The sequence below is a fragment of the Phacochoerus africanus genome, chromosome 9 (genome assembly GCF_016906955.1).
Source record: "Phacochoerus africanus isolate WHEZ1 chromosome 9, ROS_Pafr_v1, whole genome shotgun sequence".
Lineage (NCBI taxonomy): Eukaryota > Metazoa > Chordata > Mammalia > Artiodactyla > Suidae > Phacochoerus > Phacochoerus africanus.
Window position 1 is genome coordinate 127996041 of NC_062552.1, and position 19717 is coordinate 128015757.

At 67.4% G+C, this 19717-nt stretch overlaps 2 protein-coding genes across 5 annotated transcripts; both read left to right on the forward strand.

Moving 5' to 3' along the window:
- The first annotated feature begins 6757 nt into the window (after positions 1-6757).
- Positions 6758-8411, forward strand: CRIP1 (cysteine rich protein 1). Its single transcript, XM_047795157.1, has 5 exons — positions 6758-6987; positions 7831-7925; positions 8005-8062; positions 8141-8187; positions 8296-8411. The coding sequence occupies exons 1-4, from the start codon at positions 6948-6950 to the stop codon at positions 8179-8181; spliced, it is 234 nt and encodes a 77-aa protein (XP_047651113.1). The 5' UTR covers positions 6758-6947; the 3' UTR covers positions 8182-8187; positions 8296-8411.
- Positions 8412-10423: 2012 nt separating this feature from the next.
- TEDC1 (tubulin epsilon and delta complex 1) lies at positions 10424-19016 on the forward strand. 4 transcript variants are annotated; one of them, XM_047795155.1, is made up of 9 exons: positions 10424-10608; positions 11439-11517; positions 11882-12084; positions 12369-12524; positions 13790-13888; positions 16430-16516; positions 16923-17075; positions 17412-17426; positions 18236-19016. In XM_047795155.1, exons 1-9 carry the CDS (start codon positions 10567-10569, stop codon positions 18557-18559), a joined length of 1158 nt encoding a protein of 385 aa, XP_047651111.1. In that variant the 5' UTR covers positions 10424-10566; the 3' UTR covers positions 18560-19016. The 4 variants fall into 4 exon arrangements, with proteins under 4 accessions (XP_047651111.1, XP_047651110.1, XP_047651107.1 ...); XM_047795154.1 differs by lacking the exon at positions 10424-10608 and adding an exon at positions 10922-11342 and having other exon boundaries at positions 16430-16498; XM_047795151.1 differs by lacking the exon at positions 10424-10608 and adding an exon at positions 10928-11342.
- Positions 19017-19717: the final 701 nt, after the last annotated feature.

Consider the following 19717-nt stretch of genomic DNA (forward strand, 5'->3'; position numbering starts at 1 on the left):
GGTCCCAGCACTGGGTCTGTGGCTGTGGGATGGACTTGGATCCAAGGTGGTGTCCCTTCGTCCCGTCCACGGATGCTCCCGACACCCCTGGGCCCAGCTTCTGGGAGTGGGGTCCTGTGCCTGAGGCTGATGGCAGGCAGGGAGGCTCTGGTTTGGGCTGGTTTAGGCCGCGGTGCCAACACTGCGTTGGGGTGGGCCCCTGAGAGGAAAGAGACTGGATGAAGGGGGGGCATCGGGGGAGGGGTCCTGGTCCCCAGACCTGGGCACCCACACCAGGAGGTGCCTGGATCCTTCAGAGACCCGGGAAAGAGAGCAGAGGACAGGAGTCATGGAAGAGAGAGGGTCAGATGACCAGAGGAGCCCCCCCCCCCCCCCCCCCCCCGCCAGGGGGAGCAGCGGGGGAAGGAGGAGTCTGGAATTGCAGAGGGCTTTGGCGGGGAGGTGACCAGCTTGCCTCGGCGCTGGGGAGGCCAGGACAGCCTGCGGGCCTAGGTGCTCCTGCCTGACCAGCGTTCCTGCGTCTGGGTTTGCAGTGCGGAAGGCGTCCCCTCGGGGGCCGTCCTGAGCCCCTCTGAGCAGCCCCCCTTGCCGGCTGCCTTGGCTTTATCTGCCGCTCCCGGGCATCCCACCAGGGGGCGCCCCTTCTCGCCCACTCTGGGCGCTGGGGCGGGGCCCTTGCCGATCTCCCCTAGACCGCTCAGCCCCCGCTCCGGCGCGCTCCCTGCACCACACCCTCAGATGCCTCGCCCACCGCCCTCCGGGAGCCGGGAGCCGACGGGCCTGGTTACCTATGGGCCCATGTCCCCAGCACCGTGGGCGCCTGGATCCGTATGTGCCCTGCTCCCCGGGGCCAGCTTGCCGCACCCCAGGCCTTGGCACAGGCCCCTCCCCGACCCAGCCTCCAGTCCACTGGCGCAGACACAGCTGAGCCTGGACGCCGAGCCCATTGTCCTTCGAGCAGCCATCCGTGTCCCAGGGGTGGAGCGGCCGGCTCCAGTGCCCGGTGTCCGCTTGCCTGGCCGCCCTCCTCCTGGCCAGCCCAGGCGCCCGGCGTGGGCTGAAGCGTCTCCCGGCACCGGGCCGGCTCCGAGAATGCAGCCAGGAGGTGCAGGGCGGGTAGTGCTGCCCTGCGGGTAGGAGGCGCTGGAGCAGGCGCCCCGGGATCACCCAGTCCCCGCGCCAGGCAAAGGGGAGTTTCGGGCGAGTGCAAGTACAAGGCGGCGCTCAGAGGAGGGCCTGGGCGATTCCCCTCCCCGCTCCCCCTCCCTCCCGCCAGGCCGAGGCTCCTAGGTTGGGGGGTCGTCTGGGGGAGAACGCAGACTTCCCTGAGCATCCCCAGGCCCGCCTTTGCTGAGGGCTCCCAGTGTCGGATGGGAAATTCCTGCCCTGTGGCCGGTGAGGGGCTGCCCGGAGGCTGCCCCGAGCGCAGCCCGGCGCCTCCCTCGGGAGGCTAGGGTGGGAACTACGTGGGGGTCGATGTGGCGTGCGGAGCTCCCTACCCCCACACCCGGCCAGGGCCGGGGCCTAATCCTGGGGGGGGGGGGCGGCGCCTGGGGGAGGGGGGGCGGGGTCTCCTGGGGGAGGATCGCCCCGTCCCCGCCTGGGACGCAGTGCCCTCCCGCCCTCCGGTCTGGCCCGGGGAGGCGCGTTCCATTTCCTGCGTGAGGAGGGTGCCGCGCCTCGGTGTTTGTGTCGAGGGGGTTGTCGTGGAAACCGGGGCGGGGCAGCTACCGGCGGTCTCTGCGCGGTCGCTCGCTGGGTGTCGCCGGTGGGGGCCGCGCGCTGCCGGGGTTTCCTCGGTGACACCAGCTCCAGGAGGCCTCCCCACAAGCCAGGTGTTTCCTCGGGCGCCCCCGCGAGACTCAAGGGAGGCGGGAATGGGCGCCTGGGTCCGGGTGTGCGGTCTTCCCCACCTCCCCTGCCTGGCCTCCACCACCCACCCGCCACCCCTTTCCCAGCCAGTGAGGCGGCCCCGAAATGCCATCTAACCATCCCTCCACCCTCCAGAACCCCAGGGCTGGGCATAGCAGCGCCCGGCCTCCTCCGCCATCTTGCGCCCTGGCCGCACCCCACTTCCTGGCCAGGACCCTCCAAGCCCCACCTTGCACCCCACCTCTGACCTGGGCCCTGGCCGCTACCCTGCCCCCTGCAGGCATCTCTGAGGCATCGGCTCTGGCTGCAGCTCCCTCTGCTTCCACTTCCTGAGGTCCAGGATCCTCTGACCCTGGCCCTGGCCCTGGCCCTGGCCCCTCAGCCCTGCTCCCTCCCAGCCCTGCCTGGCTTCCCCTGGGCCAGGGACACCCCCTCTCCCTCCCCAGTGTCGGCCCTGGGCAGCCCCCCCCCTCCCCCCCGCCACTGCTGGAGGCTCTGAGGACCCCGCCCAGCTCAGGCTGCCCTTCCCGAACTTCTTCAGGGCTGAAGGAACATGGCTTTTCTCCTGTCCCAGGTCCACGCACCAGCGCACTGGCCACTGGATGTGACCCCCCCCCCGGGGGGGGGGGGCGCTGAGGGTCAAGAAATCACCTAGTGCCTGTGACAGTGGCTCTGGGCCACCGGGGGTTGGGCTAGGCAAGGATGGCAGGAGACCAGGGCGGCCAGGGGTGGACTGTGCATTTTCTCTCGCCCGCTGGCCCGCTGGCTGCAGGGGTGGGTTTGGGGCCCTGCGGCTGGACTGGTGAGGCTGGAATTTGAGGCGGTTCCTGGATTCTTGGGACGCAGGCTCGGCCTGGGGCTGGTAGGGGGAGGGCAGGAGCAGCCCACCTGGCCGAAGGAGTTCAAGGTCATCCACGCCCCACCCCCACCCCCCAGCACCTCAGAGGAGAGGAGCCTCCACCGAAGCCAGCTGAGGACTGGCGGGCAGATCAAAGCCCATCCGGGTAAAGCAGTCCAGCCCCTTCCCCTGCCTCGCCACCCCTCCCCGGGGGCGGGGGCAGGACCTGGGGGCAGGACCTTGGGACAGACAGGGGTCCTGAGAGACAAGCTGCTAAAAATAGGCCATGGGAATGTCTGCATGCTTGTGACTCAGCGGGTCCTGGGGGAAGGGCAGGGAGGGGTGTCCTCCCGCTGGCCGGCTCCGCACTTGTCCCGGAGCATGCGTGGGCCCCTCAGGGCCTTTAGGTGCGGGAACACTGGACAGGCCTGCCTCCTGGCAAGGGACAGCCTTCCACCTGTCCACAATGAGGAGGGGGCCTGGGGATGGGGGCACTGGGTGGGGGCTAGTCCCAGGACGATAGGGAAAGGTCTGAGGCAAGTGCCCGCCTGTGGAGGGGTGGGGGGCGGGGCGGGGCCGAACTTGCCCCGCTGCTGGCACTGGATTCCTCAGTGGTCAATGGGGCCCAGTCCTGCCTTCACGGGTTCTGCCGGTGCCAGGGGCCTAAGCAAGCCCTGTCCTGAGGCCCCATCCAGAGTTCTGCGGCAGGGCGGGGACCTGCCCGGTTCCTGCCTGGGTCTCCAGCTGAGCCTGGGCAGGGCTTGAGCAGGCCACGAAGAGGGTGCGGGAGGGTGCAGGGCGGGGGTGACCTTGGCCAGACAGCCGGAACCCCATGGTGGCCTCCCCCAGGGCCGGGCCTGGGTGCCCTCACACTTCCTTGATGCTGAGTGGATATTCTGGGCCCAGAGGCAGCCTGGGGCCAGGAGCTGTCCTGGCCACTCTGTCCCTGACACCCCAGACGCAGCCCTGGTGCCTCCGGCCTTTGCTGGGAGGAAGAGCTGTGGGCGGAGGTGCTGACAGCACCGGGGGCTGCACCGTGTGGAGGAAGGCGTATCGCTCTATCTTCCATGTGTTCCTGCAACAAATGCCACCAGCGCCCCAAAAGAGTAAGGCAAGGGTGGAGGGCCAGGCAGGGCGGGGCCGTGGTCTCTGTCGGGTTGACCTTGGGGCAGGTCAGGGCCCCTCCCCAACAAGTGCATCCGGGCAGGTAAGCTGACGGAAGCCAGAATCCTGCACCCAGCCAGGCCTCAGAGGGCAGCGAGCCTGGCCGCAGGAAGGAAGAAGATGCCCTCCCGGCACAGCCCCCTGACCGAGGGAGGGGCACAGCTTGAGGGGTCCCCACGACCATGGGCAGCATGGGCAGACAGGACAGGTAGGGAGCTGGGGGGTTAGAGGGACAGGCCAGTCTGTGGCTGAGGCTTTAGCAAGGTTCCAGGGGGAGAGAGAGAGAGAGAGAGAGAGGAAGAGGGAGTGTGTGTGTGTGTGTGTGTGTGTGTGTGTGTGTGTGTGTTGAGTGTCTGGAAAAACTGTGCTATGTACCAACCAGAGGGCAACACCCATGGCTCTTGGCCCCCTTGGCATCCTCCCCGCCAGCACTGTGGCCATGGCAACGGCAATAACAGCAGAGAAGGCCAGGAAGAGACTCATCACCCTGCTTTTCAAGGGGGGGTCTCGGCCCCCTCACCCGCTGGGTTTGGAGGGGGTGTCCCTCCAACAGGTTTGGAGTCCCCATGTGGCAGGCAGGGCCATCCCCGGGGCCAGGTGAGTGGAGAGGAGGACAACCTGGCTCACTGCCCCACCTGCCCGGAGCCCGGGGCGGGCCGGACTGAAGCCTGGAAGGCAGCTGCTTTGAGAAAGGCCTCATGCACCCCCAAGATACCCAGATGGACCTGCCCGGGCACAGGCATGCCCGCAGGCACACCAGCACAGCCACACCCTCAGGCGCTGGGACACACCCGTGCGCATCCTGCAACCTGCCGGTCACTGCACCTCTCGGGCATGTTGTCCTGGTGGAGTTGACCTCTGCCCAGCACACCCCCTCGGGGCAGCCTTCTCAGTGAGTTGCAAGGCGGTGTGTGCAAAGGTGTGTGGCCTGAGCCCCGGGATCCACTGTGACAGATCCCCACCTGCCCTGCCCCAGCCCCCCTGTACCCCCAGGGGTCTTGGCCCTTCATCCCCTCTGGCTGCTTCTGTCTGTCTGCGTATCTGTCCTTGGCTGTGCCTGCGTCTTCGCGCGCCCTGTCCCCGCCCCCCCCCACCCCCCCAGCTTTCCGTCCTCCTGCCTCTCTCTGAATCATGCACCAGTACCACCCTCTATTCCTGGCCTGGTCTGGCCGCATCAGGCACAGGCCAAGGAGACACCATGGGCCAGGCCGGGTGGGGGAGGATGTGCTGGTGGCCTCAGTTTTAGAAATCACGCTGCAGTGCTTCCGTGCGGCAGCTGAGGCTTCAGGGCCAGAGTAGGCTGGCATGGATGTGAGGAGACTGGGAGTCCCACCAGTGCAGGGCACGAACCCCGCCAAAGGGCAGTGAGGGGGCAGCCAGGCCCTGAGGGGTCCCAGAGAAGGGTTCGAGCAGAACAGGCTTGCCAAGCCCCAGTGGAGGAGGTCCCAGGGAGGTGGGGACAACCCTGGAGGAGGCCTGGGGGGGGAAGGACATGGGTGTGAGGGGACTGGGTGTGGCCCCCTCACTCCTGAACCCTGGCACCTCTCACCCCAGCCCAGCCCAGGCCCAGGGGTGCTGAGCTGGAGGCAGCAGGGCCCAAGAGGGGCCCTGACGCTGGGTGGGTGGGCTTCAGGAAGGGAGAGGTGGGGGTTGCTGTGCAGTCAGGACTGAAAGCCTTTGGGGGGGGGGCGACCAGGAGCTCCCGGGCCCTGTCAGAACATGGTCTCCAGCATCCTCCGTGGGGACCGGGCCTGGACAGGCCCAGCCTGGACGTTTTGTTTTTCAAGAGGAGTGTGCAGAGGGGCGGGGAGGACTCTAGCGAAGGTGGGGGGCGGGGTGCAGAGCGCTGGGAACTGGGCTCTGGTAAAGCCAAGAAACAGTGCGGTGTGGGGGGCACAGCGGAGCAGGGAGGTAAAGAGTCCGAGAGAGGGAGGTGGCCTGGGTGCCTGTGACCAGGAGGGTTGGGCCACGCAGTGCGGGAGCTGGCAGGGAGGTCCCAGGGGGCCAGGAGACCGGAGCCCACCCAGGCCACCACCACCGCCTGGGCTAAGGGGCAGATGCCGAGGCCTCCACTCCCTCTGCTGGTGGGCGCAGGCTGGCCCAGGACGCCGAGGCCCCCAGGCCTTCCCCTGTCCCAGGGCGGGTGTGGTCCGCGGTCTCTGCCCGGCACCAGGGAGGCGCGCCGCCCCGCGTTCCTTGGAAAGCGAACTCGACGCGCTCTGCACTCGCGCGCTTCCCGCAGAGATAAGGACCCCTCCCCTCGCCGCCCCCGCCCCTCCGAGAGGACCTGGGCCTGGCCGCACCCGGCTCCACCTGCAGCGCCCTCAGCCTCCGCAGCTTCAGAGGCGGTGGGCATCTTGCGAATTCCCCGGGCCGGTCGGAGGGACCTCGCGGGGCCGCCTGGGGCAGGCTGGGGTGCGGCCCGAGGAGACCCGGACAGCCCTCGGGGTGGGGGCCTGGGGCGACACCCTCCTGGCCCCGCTTGTGATGAAGGCCAAGGGGAGTTTTGGGGGGAGGGCTACCGGCTGACACTCCCTTGGCCCGTGTCCCCGACCCTCTATCTGGGGAAGGGCCTGGCCGGGAAGGGGTCTGCGTGCTACTTTGCATCTATCTGCATTGTGGAGCTGGCCGGTCTCCTCCTCCTCGGCTCCGATGTATCTGGGGATGGGAGTGGGGTGCTCCCTTCTGTTCCTGGGGAGCCCCCTGCTCCAGATCCTGAACCCCAAGGCTCCAGAGTCCGGGGCAAAGTGCAGGGTGCCTCCGGGCGCTCCAGTCCCGCCCCTTCAGTGAGTTCCCGAGGATCCCCTGAGCTACTCCCTGCCGTACCGCACGCTGTCGTCGGACAGGCCTGGGTGCTGCCCCAAGGCGGGGGTGGACCAGCTGACCTTTCTCGGGCCTTTGGCTTGGGGCCAAGGCCTCCAGGTCCAAGTCCCAGACTCAGGGGGCGGGGCGCTGGGGGCGGGTCCCAAGGGGGCGGGGTCCTGGGGTCCTTGAAAGGCGCGGACCCGCGGGACCCACCCAGTCCCGCGCTCGTCTGCTCCCGCCCCGCCACCCGTCCCGGACCGGCGCCGCCATGCCCAAGTGCCCCAAGTGCAACAAGGAGGTGTACTTTGGTGAGTGCGCCCCACTCCCGCCCGCCCGCGCTCCAACCGCGATGCTCCGCGCCGCGCACCCGGAAGCGCGGCCCAGGGTCCAACCCGTGGGGCCGCTCAGGTGGGCGGGGGGCGCGGGGGGACCCTGGGCACAGGCTCGGAGCGACGCCTCAGGCTGTACGCGGCCGCGTGGGTGTGCGGGTCGGGAGCTCTGCTTTGGACGGCCCTCCGTCTCTGCGCCCCGCCGTCTCTCCGGGTCCCACTAGGTCTCCCGGTTTCCGGGTCTCCTCGACTCTGGGTCTCTTGTCCCTGGGTTTCGCTCACCCGCCTCCTCTGGGTGCGCCCTGGGCGGGGACCCCGCCGGGTGGGAAGGAACGCCGGGCCCCTCCCCGGGCTAAGTAGAAACAGACGCGGAAACGGGCGCCCCGAGCGCGATCCCAGGCGCACTCAGATCCCGGGCGCCGCCTTCCTGCCCCGGGCTCCGGGGCCCACCCAGGGGAGTGCAGGAGGGAGTGCGGGAGGGAGTGGGAAGTCCGAGCAGAGGCGGAGGGCCTAACCCGGGGTCAGCTCCAGACCCCAAGTCCGCTAGCCACCTCCTCCAGCCCCCCCCCCCCAAGCCCCCAGGGGCCCACCCAGGACCAGGGCCCACCCAGCTTGTTTGGCTGGATTGGCTAGGGACTGGAGGTGTCACCCCCCACCCTTGGGGCACAGGTGCCGGCTGAGGCTCTGGGTGGGCCGCCAGGCCTGGGTGGGCGCGGCCTTGAGCAGAGGTGGCCAGAGAAGGAGGTGTGTGAGCTGGTGAGTGTGCCATGTGTCCCCAAAGTAGGATCCCACTTCACGGGGGCCTTGTCTGTACCTCCGCAGCTGAGCGGGTGACCTCCCTGGGGAAGGACTGGCACCGGCCTTGCCTGAAGTGTGAGAAATGTGGAAAGACACTGACCTCGGGGGGCCATGCCGAGGTGAGTAGGGCCTGGGGGGGCGGGGCACCAGGGCAGAGGGGGGACAGGCCCTCATTCACGGCGGCACTTCTCTCTGCAGCATGAGGGCAAGCCCTACTGCAACCACCCCTGCTACGCGGCCATGTTCGGACCCAAAGGTATGCTCCCCACCGCCCCTCCCAGCCCCCCCCCCCCAGGCCCCCCCCCCTCTAACCTGCCCACTACTTTCTCGGCAGGCTTTGGACGCGGTGGAGCCGAGAGTCACACCTTCAAGTAAACCCAGGTGCGCTCCCCATCTGCCCCATGCCACCCTGCTCCGCTGGCCCTGAGGACCGGGTCCCCCACCCCGAGCGAGGTCTCACCACTCACTGGGTCTGTTTCCCTCACACAGGTTTTGGAGACCTCATCCCTGGCTGCCCGCCAGGCCACTGCCCGTCTAGGCTGATGGCAGGCCTTCTCCACAGGCACCTGTAGACCCCGTGCCCTCAATAAACGGAACACTCAGAAGCCCTGCTTGTGTGTGTGTGTCACCCGGGCAACCGTGCAGAGCCCTTGCTTGCTCCTCCGGCTGCAGCCAGCCTTGCTGCCCCTGCCCAGCTCGGGGCTGGGGTGCTCTGTGGGGGGACTGCCATCCTGGACAGGCCCTCGGCCAGCCCTGTGATGCCCAGCCCTCCTCCGCGGTGCTGGGAGGCGTGAGCCGGAACTCAAAGCCACAGGGTGAATCTGCCGAGCTGGTTCCGTTTTTGAGAAGCTTTGCTGGGGAGCCTGGCCTGCCCTACCCACTTCCTGCTGCTCTACCCGTGACCCCCATTCCCCATCCCTACAGCACCCTGCTGGTGCAGCCGGGACACCACCCCCCTCATCTGCCCCGGCCCTGTGCCCAGGGCCCTAGTAAGTGGCTGGGGACTTGGAGGACTGGCTGTGCAGCGACGGCTAGGGGCTCTCTGGAAACCCCATGTCAATTCGGGCAGCAGCTGCAGACTGGGCCGCCCGCAGAGCCCTCTCCGCCCTCCCCCAACTGGCCACTCACACGCAGGCCCTAGCAGAGGGCCACCACCCCAGGCTTGGCTGATCTGAAGAGCCCAGAGGGGTCATCTCAGCCTTGCATGTGGCCTTGGCCCTGCCCCACGGCCTGAGCCGGACAGGCACATGGGGCCCCAGGGTGGTGCGCAGGTCCCATCTGTGTGTGCGCACGCGTGTGCATTGGCGCGGAGAGGGAAAGACTGGGTGGTAAACATTGCGGGCGGGGGGCGTGGGAGTGCTTCTGGGGACAGACGGAGGGATCAGAGGGTGAAAGTGAGGCTGGCTTTCTTCAGTGGTGGGGTGGGGTGGGGCTGGGGTGGAGGTGTCTTCTGGGGGCCCGGGGACTGAGGGCTTTGTAGCCAGAACAGGCAGCGTGGGGAGTCTACCCTGAGGCGCTGGGAGAGGCAGCGCTGGAAGCCTTAGAGGGCAGCCCTGGGGTGAGTGCTGAGCCGAGGCAGAGTGGGGTGGGGAGGAGAGCGCTCGGAGCAGGAGGCCCAGCAGGTGCAAAGCCTGGAGAGGGAAGGGGCCCGCTGGGTTTCAGACCCAGCGGATCAGGAACCACGTCCGGCAGGTACGGACACTGGTCTTGCTTCTGAGGGCTTCAGGGCGCCAGGGCAAGGTCAGCAGGGTGGCCTCTGAGCTGTGGAGGCAGAAGGCAGGGTCAGACTGGAGGCCTGTACTGGTCCCAGCCCCACCTGTGGGAGGATCCCCCAGCTGCAGGAGGAGGCGGAGGGTGGGGGTGAGGCTTTCCGCAGCAATGCCCCTGTGGGTGGATGGGTGAGGGGCCCTCTGAAGGTAAGCCACGCTGGGGCCAGGACCTGAAACAGCCTCCCCGGGGTGAGGATGCCAGGGGTGGAGGTTATCGGGGTGAGAAGGGGTGGGCGAAGGTGAGGACTGGGAGGAAGATGGGGGATCAGGCTGGACCACACTTCCCGTGGGCTTGGCCAAGGCTGGAGGGAGTTGTTTAAGGAGCACTTGGGATCCAGGGAGGACTGGATTCTTTCTTTTCATCACTTTCTCGCTTTCCCTCTTCCTCCTTCTCTCTTCCTTCTCTCCTTCCCTCACTCTGTCCTTTTTACAGCTTTATTGAGGTATAATTAAATGCCATAAAACTCACCAGTCGCATTTGAGCTTTTAAACCAGTTCATGGGGTTCTGCAACCATCACCGCAATCCAGCTCTAGACCATCCACACCCACGAAAATTCCCTCGTGCCCAACTGCTGTCACTCCCCGGTCCCAGTCTCTTCCCAGGACGGCACTGACCTGCTTTCTGTCTCTGTACACTTGCTTTTCTGGAAATTTCCTACAGACGGCAGGTGCACGGGACAGAGCGTTTCGCATCAGCCTTCCGGGTCTGCGCTTCCCAGCGCTCCGACAGCATCAGCGGCGCTGGGTGTTCCGTTCTAAGGCTGACTGCTCTGCCGCTGGCCTTTTGGATTGTTTCCATTTGGCTGATATAAGCAGAGCGGCCGTGAACTTCCGCGCACGTGAACCTCAGTCCTCATAGGTTCCTGGCACTGGCATTGTCCGGTAAACTTACGCGTAGCTCTGAAAGAACCGCCGGACTGCTTTCCAAAGTGGCCGTGCTGATGTTACGTCGGAGACTGTCTCTTCCATGGCAGGAAAGAGAGGCTGGCGATGCAGGACAGAGGGAGGCCAGAGGCGGAGGATGGGTGGAGGGTAAAGGGGCCTGGCGGGACAGGGGATGGAGCGAGCGGGGATGGGGGTGGGGGGGAGGATCCGGCGGGGGTCTGCAGGCGTAGGTTTGAAGGGGGAGAGAGTTGCTGGCCTTTCGGGAGGAGCACATGCCCGCGCGCTGTGGGGTCCTGTCTCCTCGGCGGCCACGGCCAGGGTCGCTAATGCGGGCGGGTGGAGCCCAGCGGCCCGGCCTTCCCGGCAGCAGGGGGCGCGAGGAGCGCCGCCGCCTACACCCCGGCGGTTGCTAGGCTCCCAATCCGTGCAAGGGGAGGTGGGAAGCTGATTGGTGGGGTCTGGGGAGAGTGAGTGTCAGGTGTCGCCGCGAGCTCTCAACGCGTAGAGGTCCCGGACGCAAGGGACGGAACAGACAGTTCGCAAACGCTGGGGGCACCGCTCATTGGGCAAGAGCTAGAGGCGTGTCCCGGACTGCGCGGTGATTGGGCGCAGGCCCAGCAGAGGCGGCACCTGCAGGGCGATTGGGCACGGGGACCCAGCTCGAGCAGGGATTGGGCGAGGGGACGCGGCGGCGGCGGCGGCGGCGCGAGATCCGAGGGAGGCCAAGGGCGGGCTGCATGGGTCGGCGGCGGCGCTGCCGGGTGGGCCCGGACGACGCGACCCGGGCCTTGCCCGAGGCCATCGCCGCGCTGAGTCGGACGCTGCCCGCTGGGCCCAGCCCCGAGACCTTCCGCCGCGCCAAGTTCGACTCTCCGGAAGCGGTGAGGCCCACGGGGCAGGCTGCCGGGCCGGTGGGGCCCCGGGAGGACACAGGGAGGCGGCCCACCCCGCTGACGGCCGCTCTTTGATCCTCGCAGGCTCCCGCGCTCTGGCGGCTGCTCTTCCGCGTGCTCTCGCCGGGACCGCCAGACGGCGCCTCGGCCTCACTCTCTCTGGGTAAGCCCCGTAAAGCCCCGCCCAGCGCGGGCTCTGGCCCCGCCCACCCAGCAAAGCCCTGCCCACCACGCGGCCCGCAAGGCCCGCCCCTCCCGTAAAGACCACGCCCACCCGGCTCCTTGGTGAAGGCCCGCCCCTCCCGTAAAAACCCAGCTGGCTCGCTGGTAAAGGCCTGCCCTGACAGGCCTGGTAGAGACCTGCCCCTGTAGTCCGGCCGGCTGCCCTGTCTCCTGGGTAAGTCCAGCTGCTCCGGTTGTCCTTTCCAAGCGTGGTCTCTGCTCTGAGGTCACACAGCATCCCTTAGGGGTCTGGGCAGTGTCACCTCCAGTGGGTGGCCTCCCTGAGCTGGCATCTCCTACTGCAGAGGCCCAGGCCCGCTCGGTGAAGTCAGCGCTGCGCTCCCAGGGCTACCCTAGCCAGGCGCTGGCACAGCTCCCGGACAACGGCTCCCAGGGCAGCCGCCAGCTACTGCTGGCCCTGGCCTGGCTCCTGGCCCGCGGGCCCCTGCTTGAGCAGCTGCTGGCCCAGAGCCGCGTGCGGCTGGGTGATGAGATGCCTGTGTGCGAGGTAGGTGCGGGGTGAGTGTGACCCGGGCCCAGTCCGGGCCAGCATCCTGGGTGTGGGCGTGGGACCGGTGGGGGTGAACCCTGTCGGGGTTGGTGTGGCCTTCTGGGGTGAGCACGCAGAAGCAGGCCAGAGTGGGGTGCATGGACACAGGGTCTGTCCCCAGCTCTCCCTGGCATCCCCAAGACCTGGGGCTCTCTCTCCCAGGGGGGGCCTCCTCTCTCTTTCCCCTCCCGGGCCTCTGCCTGGGTTGTGGGAACAGGGCCTGACCCTTGCCCCCTCCCTAGTGTGAGGCCCTGGCCAGCCCTGGCCCGCCTGCTCCCGGGATGGGAGAAGCCGGCCACGTGGACATCCGTCACCTGCAGTGGCTGATGGGGAAGCTGCGGTTCCGGTGGCGAAATCTGATGGCCAGTCAGCAGGAGCAGTGTGCCCTCCTGGGCCAGGTAGGACTCCTCCTGCATCAGCCCCCCAGGAGCAGTTACCTCTTGTGCTGCAGGGGCCTGTCCTGCATTCCCAGCTCAGGTTGGGTGCTGGCCAGTTAGGCACAGGCCTAGGGTGGCCCGGAGCCTGACCCTAGGGCTGCAGTTTGTCCAGGACGGGGCCCAGAGCAGGTGTGGCTGGGCATCTGTGGGGCAGGGTGCCTGCAGGGTCCACCTTCCTGTCGCCAGAAGTCCCCAGAGGCCTCCTACTCAGCTCCTGAGCCGTGGAGATGAGATGGCTCTGGGCCCTCTGAGCCCTGCTGCTGGGACCTGAGGTGGGGAGGGAGGCACCCACTCCCGCCGCATCCTGTGCAGGCTCCCGGGCGGCATGCAGCTCCTGCAGGGCTCCTCAAGGCCCCAACGGCTCAGCTATAGGGGCACAGGTGTCCCCCCCAGACCCCATGCATGGTCTGGGCTGAGAGGGGGCTGGGTGCGTGGCCCAGGGATCCCCCAGTGCAGGGCTCTTTGGTGCTGGCGCCCCCACCCTGCACTCTGCCCCTGGCAGAGGGCCTTCGTTCAGCTCGGCTCTCCCGGGTCCCTTCCTTTGTCTCGTCCAGCCTGGGCTCTGGTCCGCTCCTCCTGTGAGGGACCTGCCTCCCAGGTAGCCGCCCTGCCCCTTCAGGCCTCACTCCCTGGGGTGCCCTCCCTGCCTCCCAGCCCGGATAGTCTGTGTCCCTGCCATTGGTCTCACCAGACCACGGAGCCTGTCCGGGGGCTGTTTGTTCCACTGCGTGAGCCTGGCACTTGCTGAGCTGCAGAGGAAGCCAGGACGCCCCACTCTGCTTCTTCTTTTTCTCGTGTTTTTTTCTCTTTCTTTTCTTCTGCAGCCGCACCCGCAGCATATGGAAGTCCCCAGGCCAGGGGTTGAGTCAGAGCTGCTGGCCTGTGCCACAGCCACAGCCACACAAGATCCGAGCCGGATCCTTGACCTACTGAGTGAGGCCAGGGATTGAACCCTCATCCTCATGGATCCTAGTCAGGCTCATTACCGCTGAGCCACAACGGGAACTCCCCCACTCCACTTCTGCCGCACCCCAGGAGCTGGTGGGGGTGCCCTCCCTGTGCAGGGACCTCCTGGTGGGCACTGGGGCCTGGGCCAGCCTCCCACACGTGCTGTGCTCTCCTGAGCCCGCCCCTCTCTGGATCCCGTGTCCTTTTCCGTACTGTTCTTGCCTAGTGCTGGGGGCGCCTGCCCCTGCTCAGCCTGGGGTCTGTGCCACCTGTTTCAGATCCACTTATACACCCGTGGCTGCCACAGCGACCGCAGTCTTGGCCACCTGTCTGTCACTGAAACGGAGCTGCTCAGGGACCCGGAGGGTGGCCGGCAGGTGAGGGCTGGTGGGACCAAGGTGGGAAGGGGTCCGAGGGGATTCCAGGCTGTGGACGAGCTCTGAGCTGCAGGTTCTGGCCACGCTCACCATCTTGCCTGAGTGGGGGACCATCCGGTGGCTGCTGGGCGTGCGCCCGTATCTGGCTACCGTCAGGGCCGGAGGGGGGCACAGGGGTCTGGGCCAGGTTGGCAGCCAGTGAAGGGTTAAGGAAGACCACTCAAGGGTCTGAGCTGATGGTGCTGGCCCCTGAGTCCGTGCGAGTGTCACTTGGTGGTGGCGGGGCTGCCTCCACTCTGCTGACCTTCTCGGGGGCCTTCCATCCTCCCTGTCCCTTCCCTCGGGCTAGCATGGCTGGGGGACCCTGGGACAGGCCCAGGGCTGGCCATACTTGAGGGTCAGGCTGGCAGCGGCCTGTCCAGAGGCACTTGGCTGGGCAGGAGGGCTGCGGCTCAGGACTGGTGTGTGGCCCTTGCTACCAGGCCCAGCAGATCCTGGCTGTTGAGCCGCGTGCTTCTAGGGGGTCTGCCTCTCCACTGCCAGGTCAGGACGGCTCCCTGAGGAGGCCTGCTGGGTCTGGGTTCCTGGCTGATGCCTGGCTGATGCCTGGCTGTCCCGCCTGGGCAGGACTGCACTTGGCTGTGTGGGTGCTGAGGCAGCATCCAGGTGTCCTGAGATGGCCCTTGGCTCAGTCCCCTTTTAGGGGTGACTCAGCGAGGCCCAGCCTTCCTGCCCCGATCCCCCTGGGCTGGAGTAGGGCAGAAGCCGTGCCAGCTCCAGCCTGGTGCTGCCTGGGACCCTAGCCTCTGTGGTGAGGGCTTGGGCTCAGGAAGGTGCTGCTTCTCCTGCTCTCAGAGGCTGGTGAGCCTTGGTGCCCCAGGGCTGAACGTGGTGTGGCCGGGTGGATGGGGCCACAGTTGGCTTCCTTCCAAGGTTCTGGATGGGGAGCTTGTGGCAGCCTGGACCAGCCTACCGGAGGGGCCTGCACTCTTGGGAAGGGTCCCAGAAGCTTCTGGAATGATTTCTGGTTGCCATGTGAGCAGCCAGGCGTGCTGTGGAGTGGCTGGGCAGTGTTCTTGGCTACTAGTTGGACTTGCAGCCTTCTTCCTACCTCTTGGGTCTCCTCCCTGCCCCGTCCCAGGGCAGTGAGGGCTGGGGGTGGAGGGGCTGTATCGGGAGACTCCAGACGGAGGACCGGGCCCACAGCTGCGGTTGGTGCAGGGGCTCGGGAGGGAGGGCGGGCGCCCTCTGGGACTGTTCTTTCTTTTTTTTTTTCTTTTGCCTTTTTTCTTTTTAGGGCCGAGCCTGTGGCATATGGAGGTTTCAGGCTAGGGGTCCAATGGGAGCTGTAGCCGCCAGCCTACACCACAGCCGCAGCCACGCAGGATCCGAGCCTCGTCTGCGACCTGCACCCCAGCTCACGGCAACGCCCGATCCTTAACCCGCTGAGCGAGGCCAGGGATCGAACCCACAACCTCATTGTTCCTAGTCAGATTCGTTAAGCGTTGCGCCATGACGGGAACTCCTGGGACAGTTCTTAGGAACCCAGTAAGCTGCTCTTCTCCCTGGCCAGTGTATGAGTGTGTGTGCGTGTGTGTACGTGTGTGTGTGTGTGTGTGCGCACGTCTGTGTGTGTGTGAGTGTGTCTGGACATGTCTGTGTGTGCGCACGTGTCTGTGTGCTCCTGTGTGTGTGCGCATGTCTGTGTGTCTCTGTGTGTGTGTCTGCGTGTGTCTGTGTGTCTGCGCATGGGGGAAGGGTCCGAGCTGGGGCCGGGGGCTGTGTGGCGCTTCCTGCCCGCGAGAGGGCAGCCGGGCTCTCTCCTCCCTCTGTGCCCTGGCCTGTCTCCCATCACCTCCGAGCTGGGCGCCTGCGGTTACAGGGTTACTGGGACGGTCCCCAGAGCCCAGGAAGCGTCCCCCGTCGGAGGCCTCCCCACGCGCCCTAACATCCTGGGAACAGCCCTCCGTCAGGGCAGGACGTGGGCTGGAGGGCCCGTGTGAGGGGGCACCTGGACTCGGCCCCTGACCCTGGGGGCTCATGGTTGGGGTGGATGTGGGGGTCACGGGTGTGCTCAGAGGCCTGGCCTGGCCTGGCTGTACTGGGAGGGGAGGCTGCCCTGCCCTGCGGGGAGATGGCTTGGCCAGCGGTTGGGCCGAGTGGGCTGAGGGGACTGAGCTACTGGGGCCTGAGGCCAGAGAGTGGTGGACGTGGTGGGCTGGATCTCGGTGCGGGAGCGCCTAGCCCTGTGGGGTGCTGGATGGGTTTTTTTGGTTTTGTTTCTTTGTCTTTTTAGGGCTGCACCTGTGGCACATGGAGCTTCCTAGGCTAGGGATGGAATCGGAGCTGCAGCTGCCAGCCGACACCACAGCCACGGCCACGCCGGATCCAAGCCGAGTCTGTGGCCTACACCATAGCTCCCGGCAGTGTCAGATCCTTAACCCACTGAGCGAGGCCAGGGATTGAACCTGTGTCCTCATGGATGCTTCGTTAACCGCTGAGCCACGTCAGGAACTCCCTGGTTGATGGTTTGTGTTGCAGTTGCTGCGGAGGCTGGAGAGCGAGAACGCGCGTCTGGAGGCCGCCCTGGAGTGGCGGCGCCGGGAGCAGGTCTTCTGGCAGTGGATGGTCAGGAAGCCGTGCCACCCGCCTGACCACGGTGGCCCTGGGCTGGTGGGGGGGGGGGGGTCTTTCCGTTTGCCAGACAGGGGGAAAGCCCCTGATGTTGGTTTGCACCCAGACCTGCCGCTTTTGAGCACGGGGCTCTTTCCAGACGTCTGTCTGTCCACTCGCCACCCTTCCCAGCCCCTGGGGGTGGGGGGGGGTCTCAGACTTCCCAGGGGCCTCAGCCTGCTGCCAGTCTGGCCGCTGTGCCTCTCTGGCCGGGCCTGCTGGGTGCCGCTGGCTGTCCATCTCCCTCTGTGCCCCTGGGTGGGAACTGACCCCTAGGCCTCTGTCCCTGCCCCCGGGGAGCCGGGCCTGTGGTGAGGCCTGTGCCTGCCACCCGCCCTCTCACGTGAGTCTCTCTCTGCAGGACACGGTCCTGGGTGCCTCACAGCCCACGTTTCTGCCCAGGAGCCCCGAGCCAGGGGCTCGAGAGTTGGAGCCGGTGGCACGGGAGCTGCAGGCTCTGTGGGAGCAGCTGCAGGAAGCCGTGGAGGCCCGGCGGGCGGCCTGGGAGGCCAGGGTGAGGCCTTGGGGTGCTGGCCCGGGGTGCTTTGGACTTGAAATTCCACCATGGAATTTGCACTGTTTAATCTGGAAGCCAAAGGGTGCGGGGTGAGGCGCCCCCACTGCCCCACCCCAGCCACCCTGTCGGAGGTCCGAGCCTTCTCCGAGGGCAGTTTTGCTGTTGTCCCCCCCGCTTCTGCCCATGCCCTGTGATCTATTTAACCTGCTGGTGGCCTTGTGGGCCCCCCAGCCCCGCCCAGGCACCCCCCCCCCCACCTCCCCACCAGCAGGGCCGGGTGAGCACCTGGCTTTGTGGCTCTGATCAGCGCTGCTCTGTGTCCTTTTTCTGAAGCATCCTCAATTGCAGGTGAGGTTTCCCCTTCACGGCCTTGTGCGCCCCTAGAGAGCGGGGATGTTTCCCGGGGGCCTGTAGCTGAGACTCGTTCCGGCTGTGGTGGCTGTGTCCCCTCTGGCCGGGCTGAGCGGAGCCCCTCCTGTCAGGGCAGGGAGCTGGAACTCCGCTGGCACTTGCAGGCTGTGTCTCACGCGAAGTGAGGCTGCTGCTTGTCGGGGCTCAGTGCTCTTGGCACGTCCTTGCCGGGGTCCTTTGTGGCGGCGCCTGCTGCGGGGTCGGGATCAGGGTCAAGGCCATTTCCTGGGGACACTGAGGGCACAGCCTCTCCTCACTTCCAGCTGCCTGCAGGCTCTAGCATGGGGCCTGCCGTGAGGGCCAGAGGTGTCCTCGCCAGGCGGTGCCCTTGGCCCAGCGCCCCCTCGGCCTGGCATCCCCTGGGTCAGGCCCTCCCCAGGCAGTGGGAAGGTGGGAGGCTGGCCCTGACCCCGCCTGGAGCGGTGGGTGGGGTTGGGTGCCCTGTGGGTCTGCACTCTGGGCTCTAAGCCGCCCTGCGGGACTTGGTCCACTGCCCCCGCAGGACCCGGTGAGCGGGCTGTGCGGTACAGTCGGGCCTTGTCCCCAGCCCCACAGCTTCTGGCCTCGGGCTCAGAGGCTTGGTGAGGCCGATACAGAGCCTGGGGTGGGTCTGTGAGCTGGAGCTGGGGTGGTGGGACCCGGGCCCCACCCCTTCTTGGGGCGCTAGAAAGGGCTACAGGGTGTAGCGAGAGCCCAGTGTCCGCTGGGACCGGTCCCCTTGGCTTACCCGCCGTCGTCTTCCGCAGGTTGGAGACCGTGGGCCAGCGTGGAGTGCCGCGAGGCGGGCCCTGGACGAGGTGGTAGGACGGGACCTGGCTGCTCTACAGCGGGCTTGGGAGCCAGGCGGGGGCCTGACCCAGCCCCATGGGCCCCGCCGGTTGGTGAGGACGGAGGCCAGGGCGCCTGGGGGCCCGGGCCTGCGGGCCTCTGAGGTGATCGAGGCACTAAGGACCCAGGAGGCCCACTTGGAGGTGGTGCTGCGCCAGCTGCAGGGCCACTGTCGGCAGGAGCTGGCCAGGCTGGCGAGAGCCCTGCCCGGCCTCATCTGGATCCCGCCACCTGGACGCTGAGGGCGGCCGACTGCAGGCTGCGTGGCCTCGGCCTACACGGACACACAGCCCGAGGTGCCCTCACTCTGAGCCCTCGGGCTTCCCCCACTTTGGGCGGAGGCAGCACGGGCTGTGCCGCCGAGGAGCTCTTGGCAGGCTCACTGCGGCGGCCGTGGGCGTTCAGGATCCAGAGAGGCCCCACAAGTAGATGTCCCTCTGCCACCCTGCCAGCTCTCTGCTCTGGGAGGGGCCGCTCCCCTCAGGCCCAGGGGAGGGGCCCCGGGGCAGCGCAGGCTCACTGGGCCAGGTGGGGGCTGCCCACGGCTGGAGGGCCTGGCAGGGCCGGCAGCGCAGGGAGGGCATCAGGGCCCTGGGGCAGGAGATGGCTTGGCTGTGACCTTGAACTCACCCTGGGCCAGCCCTGTGCCTGCAGTGTGTGTGTTTGTGTGTGTGTGTGTGGTCTGCGGTGTGCGTATGGTGTGTGGTGGGGGGCAGGGATGCTAGATGGGAGTCTGGGGGAGGGGGAGGGGATGCTGCTTCTGGTGGGGGAGGGGCGGCCCCCAGGGACAGAGAGGCTTTGTTCCTTCGGCTCAGGGAGTTGCGATCTGCGTTGACAAAGAGTGGACTGTGTCTGTGTGTGTGTGTGTGTGTGTGTGTGTGTGTGCCCGGAACAGGCTCCGTCCCCCCAGGAGTCCCCGCACAGCAGGCACAGGGCTCAGCTCTGCCTCCTGCCAGGCGCTCTTCACAGGGCCCACCCTGCGGCTGCGGAGCCCCCAGAGCCCCCCACGGCCGGCTCAGGCCCGAGGTCCAGCCCCGGGGCCCCCAGGACCCTCTCTCCTTGGCTTTTCCCATCCTCCTGAGGGGTGCGCAGCTCCCCGCCCTGGCACCAGCTCCTCTGGGCCTCCTTTGTCCCAGGGCACAGCTGTGGCCCCTCTGAGCTGCTGGCCTCCGGAGTGCTCCCTTTGAGGAGTGCTTCCCTGACTCCGTTGCCCAGAGGGACCCTGCTGGCCCCAGGTGGGGGCCGGGGCACGCTGGACCGGGCCCTCCACCTGCCTGACTCCTGCCGGCCGGGACCCTTCTTGTCTGGAAACAGGCCCTGCCTGCCTTCTGCGGGCTCCGTACGCCTGGGGTGGCTCTGGGGACTTGTGCTCCCGGAGCTCCGTGTCGAGGGCCTGCCGC